We start from the raw sequence: 17,702 nt of genomic DNA on the forward strand, positions 1-17,702 counted from the left end.
CGAATGTGTCCCGCAGGAACGGAACGGCTGGACAATGCAGTTTTCCAATTTTCACCCTGCAACCCCCGGCCCTTCCAGTGCGAGCTGGAAGCCTCGGTTCGACCTCTCTGGTCTACCTAGTCCTCCACCCTTTATCATCCCGTAACCTGAACAATCATAAAGCATGTTGATTCACGGGCCATCGTAAATTTAGCGTTATTTTATTCTCCTCCTGGAACCGTTTAAACGGACACTTTAAACGATCCCGTCCCGGAATCGATTCGTTACGCCGGATTTGCTAAAGTTTCTGATAAATATCGCGTTCGGACAAAGTGTCGATGGTAGAAATCGAACCTACCAATTGGATGACGTTTTTATTCAACTTATGTCCTTTTTTCATCCGACGACGGAACGTTATCGAAGGGAAGCATCGATTGCACCGTTCGATTGCAGGAAATTGAAACGAATCGCGTGGCAATTAATTATTACCAGCCATTATTTCAGCTCGTAGTGAAATTTAAATCGGAAAGAATTTCGCTCGGCTCGACGATTAATTTGAAAGACTCTTCTAGTTTCTATCTTCCCTCTGCAGGTCAGCCCGAGGCAATTTTACGCGCGTATTCGAGCCGAAGTTTTCGGAATTTATAAATGAAAATCCAACGGAAGCCCGATCCAACCTTTCCGCATCGAAATTGGCCCGGTTCGCCGTGAATTTTATATTCAGGACATTACTGCGTGCTGAATTATTTTTCAAGTTCGGACGACACCGGCGGTAGTTGAACGCCAAGTAGCCACGTTACTGTTGGGCGTTCCTGGGTGACGGTGGTCGTAACCGTTTCCGGTCCAGAGCCCTGTCGTCCAGATTCAACCCCCGGACCTTTGGAATCCCCTTTTCTGACACTGCTGTTTTAAACAAGAAAACTTGCAAACATATTTTCCTCGAGAATCGTGCCATCGTATAAATTGTCGCGTTCGATTTAGAACAGCACGGTTTTAGCTGGAAAATTTTCCAACGATCCTAAATTGACCCGAGTAACTGTCGTGAAAAGGATTCTATTCGAGTGTGAAACCGGGCTGGACTTTTAGTTACATATCGAGAGTGATCAGGGTGAAAAGCAGAGGGTTGTAAGCGTTCGTTTTCTGTTCTCTTCCGAGCTCGCGTAATTCAGCGGTAGGATCAAATATTTAATCTGTTCGTCACTCTTTCTACTGCACGGGCCATCTGGGCTTATTTGTGATTCATAACGCATCAAAGTGTTCGAGGATGTTGAAAATCCGCGGAACCGTGAAACGATTTTTCAAGCTTTGAATTGCGCACAGACTCGACCTGACCGAGTCGACGTTTTGGGGTCACGAGCTTTCTGATTTTCAGAATTTCATTTCACAGAGAGAGATTCTTCGGTATCTTCTTCATTTTTGAATTGATTTCGATTCATGGTATAAAACTCGCGATTTGCTGGCACGATTCAACGGTGCCATTAAAATGAAACTTTCGGGTTTATGTGCTTTCAAGTGGTTTTATTTAGAAACTTACAATACAAGGTGTGTTTAAATAATAGTCGAAAGATAAATTCGTGGTGCGCTTAGGAATTCTTAAATTATCTTATGAATAAATATTTAAATAGTAATAAGTTTCTCCTGATAAAAATAAAAATCATAGAAAATAATAGAAAATGAACGAATTGTGTTAAAATTATGAATTTATTTATCATTTTTTCTATGGTTTATATCGTTTCAGATTGTGCTAGGAGTTTCATTTATAAATACTAATTTCTAGATTCAAGGAGGTTAATTGCAAATTCTACGTTAATTATGTACAATCTTGCGACAGGATCGACGACGCGAACGTTTCATCAAGGCTGACGAGTAAAATTATGAATTAAAAATTTGGATTAATATCGTTTCTCAGCGTCAGAGAAGCATCCACCGAGCTAAGATACAGGATATCAAATTACTTTCACATCCTTTGACGTTACTCGGCCACTTTAATCCCATTGACTTCAAGAGCTACGCTCAAAAAAGCTAGGGCGAAGCGAAAAAGACGTTTCAACGCATTGAGATCAAGTGCAGCATTGCGGCTCGCTTACTGAATTATTTAGGTAAAAAATAAATTTAACAGACAGCTCGCTTTTCCGATGAATTGCCTCGGGATTAGCCATTTTTTTTTCAGTAGCTATCGGTAGAAATTTAATAAATTAACGAGGCTGTCTTCCATTATTCTTAAATACGAGGTGTTCCATAAAATTATACTATACACTTTCATAATATCTTTTTCCCTGGAAAAAGAATATATGAATAATTATTCATTTAAATTCACGACCATTCGAATTAATAATTTTTATCCCTCTGATTTTCGACAGAAAAAGGAGATGAAAATTCGTGTTGGGAAGATTTTTCTGGATTTAAAATTCAAATGGCAACACCATGGTGGTCGATCATCCTCTTACCGATAATTCCTACTATATTTCTAGCTTACATTCTACTGGTCGTTGGTCAACGGTTGTAGGTACTTTCCCCGAAGCGGAACGAGGGCATCAGGGCAGAAGAGGCAAGCGTGAAATACTGTCGGGTTGGTCCGTGCTATTGCAGGAAAGTTTGGCTGTTTCGCGCGAGTATTAGAAACCACGAGAACGGAAGTAGAAGTCCGGCCCAGTGCCTGACGTTACATCCGGATGAGACGTATCCGGCGTCACGTTGCATGGCTTCCGTGCGTTCTCCTGCAACAGAAATAAAACTGCCCTCTCAGTTTCACGGTTTGCCGTGTTTCGCTGGGACAATCGTCGATTTATGATTATGCCGCACCGGCGAGCGTTGCGATTCCCGTGCGAAAGAAAGAAACGGGAGAAAGAGTAATGAAACCAGCGACTCGTAAATCAATGTCTCACGGTGAGACCATTGGATTATTGGTTTTCCTGCGTTGCCCGCCTCCGAATGGGCTAAGGTCTTCATTAATTACCACGGTTTTTAACGTGGTCAGACCCAGACCCCCCCGTCTCTTCCCTTCCACCGTGAAATAACAAATAATCGCTCGAGTAATAAGTGACTGTCGTTCAGAGGTAACTTATATCTCGAAATCACAATCAAAGCGATTAACAATACTTTTTCATTCCATTATTTTATAATCCACAATAGGCGCAGCTTCCAATGAACCAGATTGGAACAGGTGAAAAGGAGATTGAATTCGTTGAAATTCAATTAACCGAACAGCCGAATTCCAATATACTGCATTTTTGTTCGCAATAAAGGCACGCGAAGCGCTGTTGTAAAAAGAGAAACGAACGACTTCTCTACAGAAATATTGAATTTCCAGCGAGAGGACGCGCTTCCGGTGAATTCAAAGTGCTTCAAGCTTTGTTCCCCCGCGATACGCGGTGAAGATGTTACACGTCCCACGCAAATGTAAAGAACGTGACGCTAAGCAGATGGCGACCTACACGTGTAAGTACTTCGGGTCATGTTTACAAGAAATCCTTTCAATTTGCCAAAATCTCTCGTAAAATGTCCTACCACCTTTTAACATCGCTATTGAATTTTCATCGAAATAATTGCTCCGTGTAACATTGAAATTCTTCTCTATCGTGGAACAAAGGCGAAGCTACGAAATTCAAAGGAAATTCATTCTGGCGATTTTCACGTGAATCGGTGTTTATTCGGGGTCTGGTTTCGTTTGAAGTTACAAGCTCTGCTTTTAGTTCCCTTTCGAGAGAAGAATTAATTGAAAGCTCCGATGGGAGCAAGTTTTTTTTTCCCCCGCGGATACAAAGGTTTTTCAAAGTTGGATTAATTTTCAGAGTTTTCACGTTCATGAAGAGAAATCTGTTGTTCGATACCGAGAAGAGCGGGCAAACTCGAGGCGCAACTATTGGCTAACAGAGGCACAGAATGGTGGCTAGTTTTCGTCTTAACTGCGCTTTACGATCGGTAAGGTAAGGGAGAAACCTTGATTTTTCGGAAGACCCGTTAACAGCTACTTTATTTTCCGAAACTACTCCCCTTAACGATCCCCTTCTACCGATTACACGGAACCACGGAACCTTAATGACAGAAATACGAGCACTTCGCGCGTGAGAAACGGGCGTGCATCGGTTTACGTACATTAGAAACTAGTAAATTTCTTCGTAGCCTCTTTTATCCGTCGTTAGGCACAGATTTACCCTCGGTTAGCTAGAAAATGTTCAACTTCCGAACGGTGATTACGCCTTTCATAATTCCCGACCGATTAACCGTTCAACTTTTCCGCCCTGTTACTTCGAGAAGTTGAGTCGAAAATTTATCGAGCATCGTCGTTCAATTAGACCCGATCGATACCGGCGTGTAATTAAATGTAAGAATTATGGAGTCAGTCGTGGATGCGACGACGTAAATCTTCGTCAACGGTATATTCGCTTCACGGTTGACCAAAGTATCGAAGCTTATCGCTTGCGGTTGCCGCAATTTCCTCGGTATCCGAGGAAGTCAGCTTCTATTTGGCACCCGCTGGCCAGAAGATCACGACGGATTTCGAACATCACCGTGCGATCCTTTGTCCAGGATGGGTATCAAGGATAGTTAATTGGCTGCCATGATAGGGCATGGTCAATTGAGCGTTTAATTAGAGTGGCATGGTATCGATGGATTTTCGGTCAACGTTGCTTGACATTAATCGATTACCATCCTGGATGGTATTTGAATATTTGATACCTGGAAATTGGAAATTCGAAGAGAAAAATCAAAATAATTAGAATGAAAATTAAATTTTCCCGAATTTTCTGTGCAACTTTTTTTCTGAAAAAAGTTTTAATATGTTTCCAGTGAAATTCTTCCTCTAAATTTCACCTGTCTCCGGAAGTAGAAGGTCTAGACACATTTGTGATAAGTTTTAACGGTTATTTTCTCCCAGACAAATTCCCAACGCACCAATATGTCGCCACGTCGAGGCGGAGTTTCATGAGCATCTTCAAGATTTTTAAACATGTATGTATATATAGAGCCGGCGACACGAGGCTGCAGTTCGTGTGGAGTTTAATACCTAACGACTCCCCGAGCTACCGTTTTCATGGCACCGAATTTCATCTCTTGCCATCTCTTTCTCTCTTAATCCCAGTTCCTCACCTTTTAAACTCGCCTCTCCGCTGTATTATTAAATTTCAAGCTGGAAATTGAAGTCATCGAATGATTTCTTTTTATTCTTCCCTTTGGTGTTATTACAAAATTCCTCTTACAGTTAGTACAAACGAAACTTTCCGATCGCAGTGATCGTGACTGCACGTTTTATACCGGAGAGTTCTCCAGACAGAATCTAAGAAAATGTTAGCTTTTTCTTGATTTCGCTCGACGAGAGAAACAAGAGTTTCCCATTGATAAGGGAAATGTTTCAGGGTGGATACATGTTTGCCGGGGAAAGTATTCGCGGAAGTTCGAATATCGATCGCCCTAATGACTCCCAAAGCATTTCGAAACTCGAGCTGCTCTCGAAGAGGGATCGTTCTTCAGGAACGCGTAGGATACGGGACAATTTCCAAGAGTTCCTTTAGGAAAACTAGACGAACCCGGAGTGCCACTTGCGCAACTTTTCGAGCTTGTAGATCATTCGCGATTCAAAGTAGTAACGCGAACTTCTCTCTGCGCGACAACAGGGAACCTATCGCATTAACGAATCGACCCGCTCGACTAAAACTTCAACCCTCCGTCGAGTCCTCCAGTATTTGATATTTGAAAAAGGTCTAACGATTACTCGAGTAACATCGATCTTTTTTTTCAAAATTCAGAAGAGAGCTCTGGTGTTCTTGTTACATGCATATTTAATTCGTAGTTTCTGATAAGAGGAGAAGGTGATCTACAGTTCTTTGGTAAGCTTACCAGGCTAGCTTAGCGAGGCACTTACGGCTAATTTATACCAGCCATTACACTACCACTGACCCACTAACGCTAGATCGCTGATGTTCCTAAGGCCAATTCGCAAAGCTCGCCAACATTGGCCTTAAACTATCCTCGACGAACAATCTTATTAAGGTCAGCGATGAAGCTCCGTCGGTTTACGATACACCGATTAGAGGTTCGAAAATTTTATGTCATCATTTTCTAATCGTTAAATTCTGAAAGTGTAGAAAGAGCCATGAATCCCGAGCTGAGATAAGAAAAATATCCTTTCGCACAGGGGATACCGTAAAAGCCGGAGCACCGTTTTAAACCGGAGTTTCCGCGTTATTAGGGACCACGGCTTTCGCAGCCGAGTCGTTAGCCAAATTTTTCCCCCGGCAAACTGTTAAACTCATAATCCGAACACAACAGCGCTAAACCCTCCACTTCACCCTTGATAGCGCGTGCTGAATACGAGCCAAATATTAAAATCTCATCCTACCTTTCGAACAACTTCAAAAAGTACACTCGCGTTTATTCCGGAAAACAAATTCCCGGGAGATCGAAGATGTTCGAGCGAAGATATTAGAAATTAGAAGGAATATAGATTGAAAGTGTACAGAGGTGAAAAGATAGGGAAGGAAACGTTGAACGAGCACTGGAGTGGACTTCGAGACGGAGCCACGAAGATATCCGGGATAAAGTCTCGAGACGAGATCCGGGAGAGAACTCACGGTGATGTGCAATTAGGAAAATTGAATTCCAAGCGTAATTAACTTTCTTAATTAATAGAATCGCGGGATTGTATCTTTAATCTGGCCGCTGGAAGTGCTTCTGGCAGCTACTGTCATCGGCGTGGAGTGTCGTCTGGGTTAGGCGACTGACTTTTGGATGGAAGTAAGGGAAGCAAATGGGACAAAGAGGGATGATGGGAGTTCGACGAACGAGGGAAAGGAAGAAACTCCGGGAGTAGAGTAGAACGCGAGGTGGCGCGGAACGAAAGACGGAAGTCGGCTGGTGGTGTGGGACAAGACAGGATTGTTGCGACGTGGAAACGGCGGCGACGATTGGTGGTAGCTGGGGGGTTGAGGAAGTCGCTGTAAGTTTTGATATATGCGCGACGTTATTTACGATCGCATACGAATTAGCTGAGACAGTAAACCAGCAAGCGACCTGCAAAAAGTTCGACTTTGCACCCTGGACTGGCACTGTACTCGACCGCTTTTTGCCAGCTTCCTGAAAAGTCATTAAACCACCTCGCTGCGTTCGACGAATCAGCCAAATGACGTTTCTTGCCGGTCCTGTATCGATGGAAGATAATGGCACCGATATCTTTCGATTCTTCGACGGATATCCGGCGAAAAACTGGAATTGGTAAAATTGTCAACGAATCGCGTGAAAAATTAACGAGGCACGGTTCGCTCATCAAAAGGCTCGCGGAAAGCCATTTTTCTCCGCGCCTTTCGCAACCATCCGCGATTAATTAATCACCGGGCGCCGATTTTGATCGACCGATCGATTAATGAAATTCAGGGAAAACTAAGACAGCGAATGGAAACAAAACAAAATTAGGTAATTTTCATGGAAACGAACGAGCAGTCTATAATTTTAATACATGGCTTTAATTCTTTTAAACGACAACTATCATGCGTTATATCGTTGGCGCAACGTTTCGCGCCTCTCGATGTTCCAAAGAGATATCGATAGCCCTGATAAATCAGCGTTTCGGCAATTCGCCGCACGGTTTTCCAAATTGCAAATTTACGCAAGTTTATACGGCAGATCGAGTAGGTTTCCGAAAGAATTACCGTTCGACCGGAATTAAACGCGACCGTCACGGTGTTTCGACGTCGGGATGATTTTTACGAGCACACGCGGAATGTAAATGCCTCCCCATAAATATCGCTATAAGCGCCACGGAAATTGCGCGTCTCGATGAAACACTACCACCAAATCCTACCGCCGGATAAATTGTAAACACGAAACGCGTGCAGCTGAACGCATTGTATGAACTTGGGATGATCGGATCAGGGTTGAATAATTGATAGCTTTCGCGACGACTATTTCACTCGCAAATTTGATACTCTGCCTCTTCCTGTCATAAGACGAAAAAGAATAAGGGTCGTAAATGTAGGATGGAAAGACAGTCGGTCGCGAGTCGCCTATAAACCGCGTAAATTCGCAATCTGTGAAACTACGAAACGAGTCGGCGAAGTTGTGATTTACGAGGCGTTTCGCCGCCCGTACACGGGACAAGAGAAAAGGAATAGCCTAGCGGCTACGTATGTATACGCGTACAAGGTAGCGGCGTCGTTGGGCGTCGCGTCGGTCGGCTAGGAAAAATGCGACGTCGAGCGGGCCACCGTTTCCTCGCAATAACTTCCGAAGGAAAATTCACGATAATAGAGACTACTGCCTGTGAATTCCGCATGCAAGCGTGCTTACGGTTCTCCACCTTCCTCCTCCGTTTTCACTGATCCTCCAACCCCTCTAACCCGTCCTTCTCGCACCCGGTTACCCAGCTTTATCATCCCCCCGGCAAGCTACCCTTCTCTATTTCTCACGCGGACGCGATGCACGCCCCTTTTCCCCAGGATTCGCCCTCTTTCTCGCGACGACGACGTCCCGAACGATGGTCCGCGGCGAACCAAGAGGCTGAGCTAGACAAATAGTTGCTCAGTGAAATACCGCCGGCTCCTTAAAACTTTAAAGTGTTTCGAGTAATCCTAAGGCACGAGTTTAGATCGCGGCTATACCTTAGCCCTGTGTTTTCTCGTTGTTTCCCTTTTTCTCATCCCCCGTCCCGTTTCGTGGCGTGCACGAAAACGTTACGACCAATCGAATACGAATGCCCTGGAGGGCTCGTAATGTTCCCGGACGATCAGCCTCGTCGGGAAACGTTCTTGTAGAGAGGTTTTGATCGCGGTACTACCACGATTTAGGGTTAGATTTTATGACGGCAATTTGCAACAAATGTCCCGCCATTAAGCGGCCGCTCCTTTCTTTATTTATATACTATGACCGTCGAGTGGAATTGGTGTTATTTGGCGAGGCTGATGAGCGAATGGTGGATTACTCAGAGAGATTGCCGTCTTATGTGCCATCTAATTTATTTAATTTATCATCAAAACGCACAGTTGGGAAAGAAGATTGAGGTTTGCCGTGGAAAGGTTTAAAAATGACAGATTTTCAAGAGGAACTTCAACGCTAACCTGGTTCGACGATCAGCATTACAGTGTCCGTCCGTCCCTCCGTCGGTCTGCACGAATATTTTCCGACGTCGTTCGGCGTGACCGTCGCCAATGTCAATTCGGAGACCGTACTTGCCGCGCCTCTTTCGGTTTCCACGTTTATTCCGCCTCGTGCTGCCTGTGAACAATGCAACTTGCAAATGCAACACGAAATGCAATGAACAGTTTTCTGGAGGTTTTCCTCCCCTCGATTCTTCGCGAAACGCTGGTCAGAGTATTTGCGATTTAATATACGATTCACCTTCGAAAGTACACGTTATTCACCGCTACGATATTCATGGTTCTCGTAATAAATTCGACCGGATGAATTGCAAAAAGCTTCTGGGAATAAATTTTCAGTTGTTCCTCTTATCGCGGCCTCGATCAACGCTGGGACATTTTTCATGCAGCTATAAAACGATTTAAACGTTCCCTGTAATTACTTCACCAACGTGTTACAAATACTCTGTAATTTCATGGAAATGTTACCGAAATAAAACTTTCCTTTTACGAGGAGTATCCTGTGACGAGTGGTGCAATCTACAACGAGATGATTGTGTATACAGAAACGTGTTGTTAAAATTGAAATTGAAGACGATGGATGTTTGATAAAATAGAAATATATTAAGAAAGGGGATCGGAGGAGGTACATTACCTGGAATGTTAGTAGTTTGTTGTCCCGGAGCCATTGTACGCCCCTGATGGGTCGGGTCTGATACGGGGACAATATGACGCACCTCAAGGTGATCGTCGACCCTGATGGCACCCTCTGCTCCCGAGGACCCATTATGGCCGCCACCGGAGCGGTGCTTTCGTAACCTGCAAGCCATGTACAGACAAATATCATATGGCGAGCGACGTCGTGTCATCAAGATTAGCAGGTTTAAACTGAGTAGTTTACCAAGGTATGGCGTTTGTCAAGTTTATTATGGCGGTACCTGGTAGTTTACTACTGCGTTTCTACGGTACGATACGAGAGGAATTAAGTGAAAAGCTTCAGGTGGTTCATTTTACTCCTCGCGAACGGAACTTACCTAAATGAAATATTCTAAGTTCATTAAAAATGATGATCCATGACGAGCTGATCAAGGAAAAGCAAACTTCCTGATTTTCCCTAACAAAAGGGACTTCGTTGAACGGACAGCTTTAATTCTTCACCTTTTGTTTATTAAAACAACCCTTCAGGGGAATTAATTAACACCTGCCAGGAAAAGTATCGTCAGGAGGAGTTAAAGAAGCTGAGAAAGAATCGACCGTTCCTTGGAACTCTTGGTAACTTTTTAATTGACAGCATCAGAGCAGCACGATGTGTCGACATAATCTATTATCGACCTTTTAATATCCTGCGAAGAGGGAAAGTGGAAATAATTTTGATACGCAATAATTTTAATTAATGCGAACGTTAGCTTTCCCCGGAGGAATGTAGCTCACGACACAAGGAAAAGGATTTCACGGTGAAAAGGAAAGCGGGTAACAGGGTTTCCACGCGGGGCTGTCAAGTTTGTACATTTTAATTTAGAGAGTCGGCCCAAGTACTCGTTTAATATGAGTGCCACCGTGAAACGACGCGTTTCTCCTCTCAGACCCACTTAACTCGCTCCAATTCCCCCCTCAAAATCGAACCACGTAACAGCCTGAAGAATTGATCACAAACACCCCTATTAATCCTTGAAATTCCCTATCAATTCCATATGAATATTTTCCAACAAAAAGAGGAAATAAATGTGAAAATCTTCTCCATCGTATTTCATCGCTTTATTTCGCAAATATGGAATGGTCGGGTGTTACAGGGGGTTAAATCGTGTCCGACGTGAAATCATGGGCTGGCTGAAAATCTCTTTGAACGTTGGAAGAGAGTACGACGCCCCAAAGAGATCACAATTACGATTCACTTACCGTGGCAGAGCCTTAAGTCTCGTCGCTATATTAAAACGCGACCTACTTCTCCGTTCTCTGCGTATTAAGCAGAGACAGAGGAGGAAAGGGGATGGAATAGATGAAAGAAGAAAGTAAGGGTCTTCCAGTTGTCGCCTTGCTTGCTCTAACCAGCAAGATCCTCTACCCGGAAATTGCAGTTTGAAGTATGAACAAACGAGAGAGTCTCGAGTTCGTGACAACGTACGTGTCCTAATAATTTATTACGAGCTAACGGGTAAAACAATGCCACCGGTGTACTGGCCACGGAGTATTATAATGCAAGGGACAAGGGATACATTATTCCATGGTGTTCGAGATCTTATTTAATGGCCAGCTTCTCTTCACGGAATCGTTGAACGCGCATGGGTTACGGCCAGGCTAGGTGACGAGGAAAAAGAGCTCCCTGTACCGGAGGAGGTTTTCCAGGACTACCGGGATTAAGGATAATCCTATTAGACTCGGATTAATCCTCGGGGAACTGCATTTCTCCTCGGCGAAATATTACGTTATGCCGTTATTACTGTACACGCTGAGGCAGCCTGATCTCCCTTTGGCGTTCTTGCCTTTCTTCCTGTTCCCGTTCCTCGGGAACTTCGATGGCGACTCTTATGGGCATCTGCTTGTTTCTCGGCACCGTGACCGTAAGTTGTTGCCGGTGATTATCCGCCAGGAAAGCGAGGAAACTGGTTATCCTTGAAAGAAATTTTCTTTAATAATAGACTTCTAGATAATTATATCATTTTCGGTGGATCTTCTGATTAATTTCCTTCATTTTTTTTCTCTGCTCGATCAAAATTTCCATGGATGCTGGCTCGCTTTCCCGGGGTATTTTAATTTAAGGCAGCTCCCTCGACGCTTGTTTTCGCGCCGCTCCTTGAATCTAGCCATCGACTCGGGATCGATAGTAATTTTGAGGAGAAAAAGTTGGAGCAGAGGCTTGAAGCAATAAAGAAAAGATCTAGAAATCTCGCATCTCGGACGATGAAATGACGGAAGTTGGAAAGAATTATGAAGCGTCTAGCAGGACGCTGCAAGAAGAATCGACGACAGATCCCGAGCGTCAAAGCTGGCAAAGAAGCGCGCTTATCCTTAAGTGATTGATGTCGACTGGGTCCAGAAGGGAAGTAATAAAAAAAAGAGACTGTCTGATGATTTTTTAACGGGGTCGACGGTGTATAAAGGTGTCACGACGTCCGTTAGCATCGAGAAGATACACCCCGAGCTCCATTAATATCTCGTGTGTCTGGAAATCGCTGACCGATATACGAAAATTTATGAAACGTCTGTCTATTTAAAAATTTATATCTTTATCGGTCATCGAGACGTTAAGAACCGCGATGAAATAGTTAAATATAGAAACATTGAAAATAATCTTCAGCCGTCGTGTCGATAAAATTTTATAACTTTTTTATTTAGAAATCGACGAAAGGTCGAATAACAAAGAAATTATTAACGGTTCCAGCCGACTCTTGCTAAGTAATCAGTCAATCTAAGAAAACTTGAGAACTTCATCTTCGACCGTAAAATCGCGAATGCAATTTGAATGTCATGAATCCAAAGTCGAACGTATTACTTCCTTGATGAAATAAAAGCATGGCGGAAGAATTGTATTTATAAGGAGGTTGAAATCTTCTTTAAAGATGATATAAAAGTGTTCATCTCGGTTATCGTCGCGAAGAATGAAATAAAGATCACGGATAAGCGAGGTGGAAAATTATATTTTCTAAATCCGCTAGAAAAATGAATCGAACGTGGTAATTTACAAATTTGTATACGAAGGAAGTTTCGATCGTGCATTAATATCCTCGGTATGGATTTCATTATGATCATCGGGCAACCGTGGGCAGGGAACGGGAAAAATAGATGGGGGGATTTAGCTGCGGGAAAGACGGGATTAATTTTTACGAGTAACGGGCACGGAAAAACTTTCGATGAAGTTTTGATTGCATTGCTGACGTATATCTGTACGCTGTCAATGTGAATCGAAAAAAGAGAGAAGAAAAAAAAATGGAGTGCAATAAAACTGGATGCGTGGACGAAAATCTATCGGCAGATTTTGATTGAAAACATTTTTTAATCACCCCCGACGTGTATGAAAATATGAAATCGTGCGGTTATTTACCTTAGACCGTGAAATTGTTTTGTGAACTATGAATTTCAATTTAATTCGTCGAATTTTTCTGAACGAAACGATTACAGAAATTATTCTTATGATATACTTACTTATTCGTGTCTGTTGGGAATGGGGTTCGTCGTAACCTTCTGGCTTATCAGGATCTAAAAAGAGAAGAACTTTTGAAAAATTAATTTTTAAATTCACAGAATATTTTTAATTATCATCCGAGTATAATTACTCGTTGAAAATTCTACGCGAAGTAATTAATTTCAAATTTATTATTCTCGATGTAAAGTTAATGCAGGAAATTAAACTGGCGCTCTTTCTCTCGTTTCATGTTTTAAACGCATCGTACACCGGGTTGATTGTAAAACCTTTCGCCTCTATAATTGCGAGTTAAACGCGTGACTTAACTTACCCTTTAAAAGTGAAAAACAGAGTTATTATTTGCGGAATAATTAAATTGAAATTTTGACTTTAATTTCTTCCATGTCAATTACAATCAGAATATATATTAAATTACAATGAAGTAAAATTTCCGCATAAAATTAACATTTGATTAAAGAATAATTAATTTTAACACGTCCAGTTAAAAAGAATGATAAAATTTGTGTTGATAAAAAATGACGGAAATCTCCATCTAAGGACCACGAAGGGAAATGGGTTGAATAAGGTGGTGTAGGGGAGATTGTAATTACCTCGCACGGACAGCTGAACAACATACATCATTTTCGGCTCGGCGTTCACCTGACATTCATACTTGCCGGAGTCCGTCTTCCGGGCGTTGTCCAGCCTGAGTGTCCAAGCATCGCTTCCTGGTGTGTGCTGAGGCCCGAACCTCGCATCCGAGCTGAACAGAGTAGTTCCTGACGTGAGAATGTGGAGGTCCTTGCTCCTCATCCAGGACACCTGAAACCAGCCAGGGTCACGTTGAAATTACATCCTGACGAAGTTATCCTGTCACCGAGGAACAACGGACATTACGTAATTAATTTATGCTTCAAATTAAAATTGTCTCCCCCCCTGGGAGGAACTTCGCTCGGAAAACAAAGGTAACACTTGTACAGTGAAATAATTAGATTTTTCAAAAAAATTTGAAATTTAAAATTTTCAACACAGGAAGGAAGCACTCTCCTTCGCTCGATATGCAATGTATTGTGCCCAGTATTGCCACAATTTTCTATTCACATTGAAACGAAGCCACATTGTAGCTGCAGAGTTATCTACAGCTTTGAATTTTTCTTTTCTATTCAAATGTACCATTGTTGCTGCACTGTCTCTTTCAGAAGGCTTTCCACTTCGAGCTTACCTTCAAGCTGTTACCTTCGATCCATTCGTTGTTCCAGGGGCATGGAAAGGCGAATGGATCGATCGTTCGACAAACGAGACTGTTCGAACCGTGTCGCATAAAAGTTTCCCGCTGATGATGAGCATTCGTCAGTCTGCAAACCTGGTCTACCCTCTAAAACACGAACCACGGGAATTCGCACTTGCCCCTCGTGCATCGACGCTCCGTTACGACTTATTTTCTTCCCCACCGAATTACCTCGCGCCGATGTTACAAGCTAATGTAATACATAACAGGGTAACGCGTTACGACGTCGTTATCCTATCATAAAGGATAGAGTGTTGAAAGAAAGCTGGAATCCCGAGGATGGCGAGCGAGACGGAACGCGAGATAAAGGTGAAATTTAATGGAGCAACGCCTGAAAATGTGCATGACGGAATAAAAAGAAAACGCAACGAGAATAAATTGGAAAATGTTTCTCGCGCGCGTTGAAGCGTCACGGGTTTTCAAGCAAAACGAGAAACAGGTATTTATGCTGGTATAATTTTATTAGGCATCAACGGAAGGGGAAACTATTTTTATCGTAGCAACAATTTCATCCGAGTAATTTAAACGGCATCTCCCGGTGCTTTAATATACGGATGCGATTATTCTTTCTAGCAGCGGGAAAATAAAATCGCGATTTTCTTACGTCACTGGCAAGCTCCATTAATAAAACGAACTCCGACCAGCGGCTCTTTGTTCCGTATCTAGGAGGAACCTTTGACATATCTTATTGCTCCGGGCTAAATAATTAATCCCATACCTCCACCACCACCCCCGCTGGTCCTCTGGCCAGTGACGAGAAGGGGCCGGGTAATGGGAGTTTACTGATTACTCAGTTAAATTCACGAGTTTCTCGACTAGCGAACTATTTCCTGGATCCCGGTAGCTCGGTTCATCAATTCTTATGAGTTTTCTTCTTGCGAACGCGCCTTCCCGACGAGGAATTCAATCCTTAATACCTTCTGCAGTTTATCTTGGATCAGGATATTCATTGTCCAGATTTTAAAAAGAAATAATATTTTGTCAGATGTTCACTAAAATTCCAGAAACGCGTCAGCTCGTATATTAACATTGACAAACATCGCAACCGCTCGATCCGAGGTCCGGACGGGATCGAATCATCGTTTTTTCCGCCTACCCTCCGGCGACAGTGGACATTTCAATCAACGACTGTTTGGGTAAAAAGCTAATCGGCAAATGAAAACGTTTCGACTGTACGCGTAAATGTGACGTTTCGAAAGGATAGGAACGAGGGAAAAAAAAGCATCCGCTACAAGCTACCCTCTCGCTATGTAATTCCCTCTGATTTTCCATTCCCTTTTGCGCCCTCGTTCGTCTTGTTACGAGGAAAAGTTTGCGCGACCCTTTCGTGTCGAGGACACGCATAACACCGAGTAAACTCGACAAAAAAAAAAAGGTGAGCCAACCTTTCCTGCTTACGATTAATATTTGCCACGCGGTCTTGAGGGTCGAGGCCGAGGAAACACGGATAAAAGGGTGGATCGGAGGCGCGAGAATGGGGTGGGTGGGGTCGAATTCTTAAGAGTATCTTGCAAGAATATCGGGATTCCAGAGATTTCGAATACTAATTAGTTGAAAGGATTTATAAATACTGACAAGGGGAACTACCCAAGTGTTACACTCACTTATTAATGAAACTTTGCCAGCTTGTAATTGTTTAAAAGATATTAACAATTACAGTTAGTTACTCCTTACATTCTGAAGTATGACAAACTCACACGTACAACTCGCAATGTAGAGATCCACGGTTCAAATCCTTGGTTCCCAACATTTTTCTTTTTTTTAATGATAATTTGTCTCTTTTGTCAAAACTTGGGAACTAAGGATTTGAACCGTGGATCCCTAGATTGCGAGTTGTATGTGTGAGTTTGTCATACTTCTCAATGTAAGTAGTAACTAACTTTAATTATTAATATCTTTTGAACAATTAGCATCAGTTAAGCATCAGTTAGTTGGAGATTTGTTCTCCATAAACCACCCTTATTTAACTTCATTCTGAAACATCATTCAAATTCGTAAAATTTCAAGAATTTCAGGATTCTTATATCAGGAGATACTTCCGTGAACCCGCGACCTGACCCCAAGAAAAATTCCCGACCCGCCCGGACCGGACATTCCCTGGTCCTCGCGCACCCCTAATGGTCCGAGTTTGCAGTCGGTCGAATATGGTCGGTGGACACGGTGCTTTATCCGATCCTCGTATTTTTCAACGTTCGACGGGCCAAACGGTGGGATATTAGATATCCGGTTATCGGACTGCAGTCATTTCCGATCTGCATCCAGTTACTATTTTCCCCCATTGGTCGTTTCGCGAGCGAGCAGATAGACGGCGAGAAAGCGAGAGAATAAACGATCGGTCAGTGTGATTTGTTCGTAACAGGGCCGCGAACGATAGGGACGGAGGAATCTAAATTGCGATCGTTCCGCGCCCCCTAGACCGCGATTTTTAATAATGTCGTAATACCCAGCCGACGGGAATCGAAACTGGTACCGCGGACGTTTCGTCGCGAATGAGGAGAACGCAATAATCCAAAGCGGTGACAAAAAAGAGATACCAGCCCGGTGTCTCGGTTACATTCAACCAGACCCGTAGATTTATCGTCGTTATTAAAACAACCGTCGCGATACGAGCACGAGGAGGGAGGAAGCGTGCGCATTATTCAGCGAGAAACAAAAGAAGTCCGGATTAATCGGTAATTAAATCGACGCCGGGCAACCGTAATACCTTCGATACTGTGCCGTTCCTTTTTTGTTCACAGTTTCTTTCTACGGTGCCGTTATTGCGGGCCGTTTCGACGTTATTGTCCGTTCGGTTCGATATCGGCTTCCGTAGATTGTCGCGATTTTAATAGGATCCAAGAGGTAACAAGAGATTTTCTTAGACTTCATTAAACGGTTCAATTTTATAATTTCAACCCTTTACTCAAGTATTCGACGTATTCATCAGAGAATCGTTCTTCTGTAATCGCAGGCTAAACGTCGAAACGTTATTCCAAAAAGGTGAAGCATTCAGGTTGCACCTGTGTTCGGCCATTATTCAACGAACAACCGTCGCAGAAATAATACTACGATCCTGGCCACATTACAAACTGCCTTCCTCGATTCCTCCACCCCCGCCTCGGCGGGTCGGTGGCAGGTGAATTCCTCGGTTCACCGTCGAAGGGATCGATGCCGGCCGCGCAGGCCTGCACGAAATCGGCGTCGGACGTAACGAGAAGAAAATTCAGCGCCGCGTGCGGCTGATTTATACAATAATAACGTAAGCAGC

The 17,702-nt window shown here is 43.2% G+C and overlaps 1 protein-coding gene across 1 annotated transcript in view; it reads right to left on the bottom strand.

The window, feature by feature from the left end:
* Nucleotides 1–1,621: 1,621 nt before the first annotated feature.
* LOC114872727 (lachesin-like) overlaps nucleotides 1,622–17,702 on the bottom strand; it is a 73,191-nt gene continuing 57,110 nt past the window's right edge. Inside the window, exons 4-8 of the mRNA XM_029180280.2 lie at nucleotides 13,779–13,989; nucleotides 13,188–13,241; nucleotides 9,703–9,866; nucleotides 9,030–9,186; nucleotides 1,622–2,696 (exon numbers count right to left, since the gene is read on the bottom strand). Coding sequence (XP_029036113.1) covers nucleotides 2,560–2,696; nucleotides 9,030–9,186; nucleotides 9,703–9,866; nucleotides 13,188–13,241; nucleotides 13,779–13,989 — 723 coding nt within the window. The 3' untranslated portion in view covers nucleotides 1,622–2,559. The remainder of the gene's footprint in view (nucleotides 2,697–9,029; nucleotides 9,187–9,702; nucleotides 9,867–13,187; nucleotides 13,242–13,778; nucleotides 13,990–17,702) is intronic.

This window comes from Osmia bicornis, chromosome 14, assembly GCF_907164935.1.
Source record: "Osmia bicornis bicornis chromosome 14, iOsmBic2.1, whole genome shotgun sequence".
NCBI lineage: Eukaryota > Metazoa > Arthropoda > Insecta > Hymenoptera > Megachilidae > Osmia > Osmia bicornis.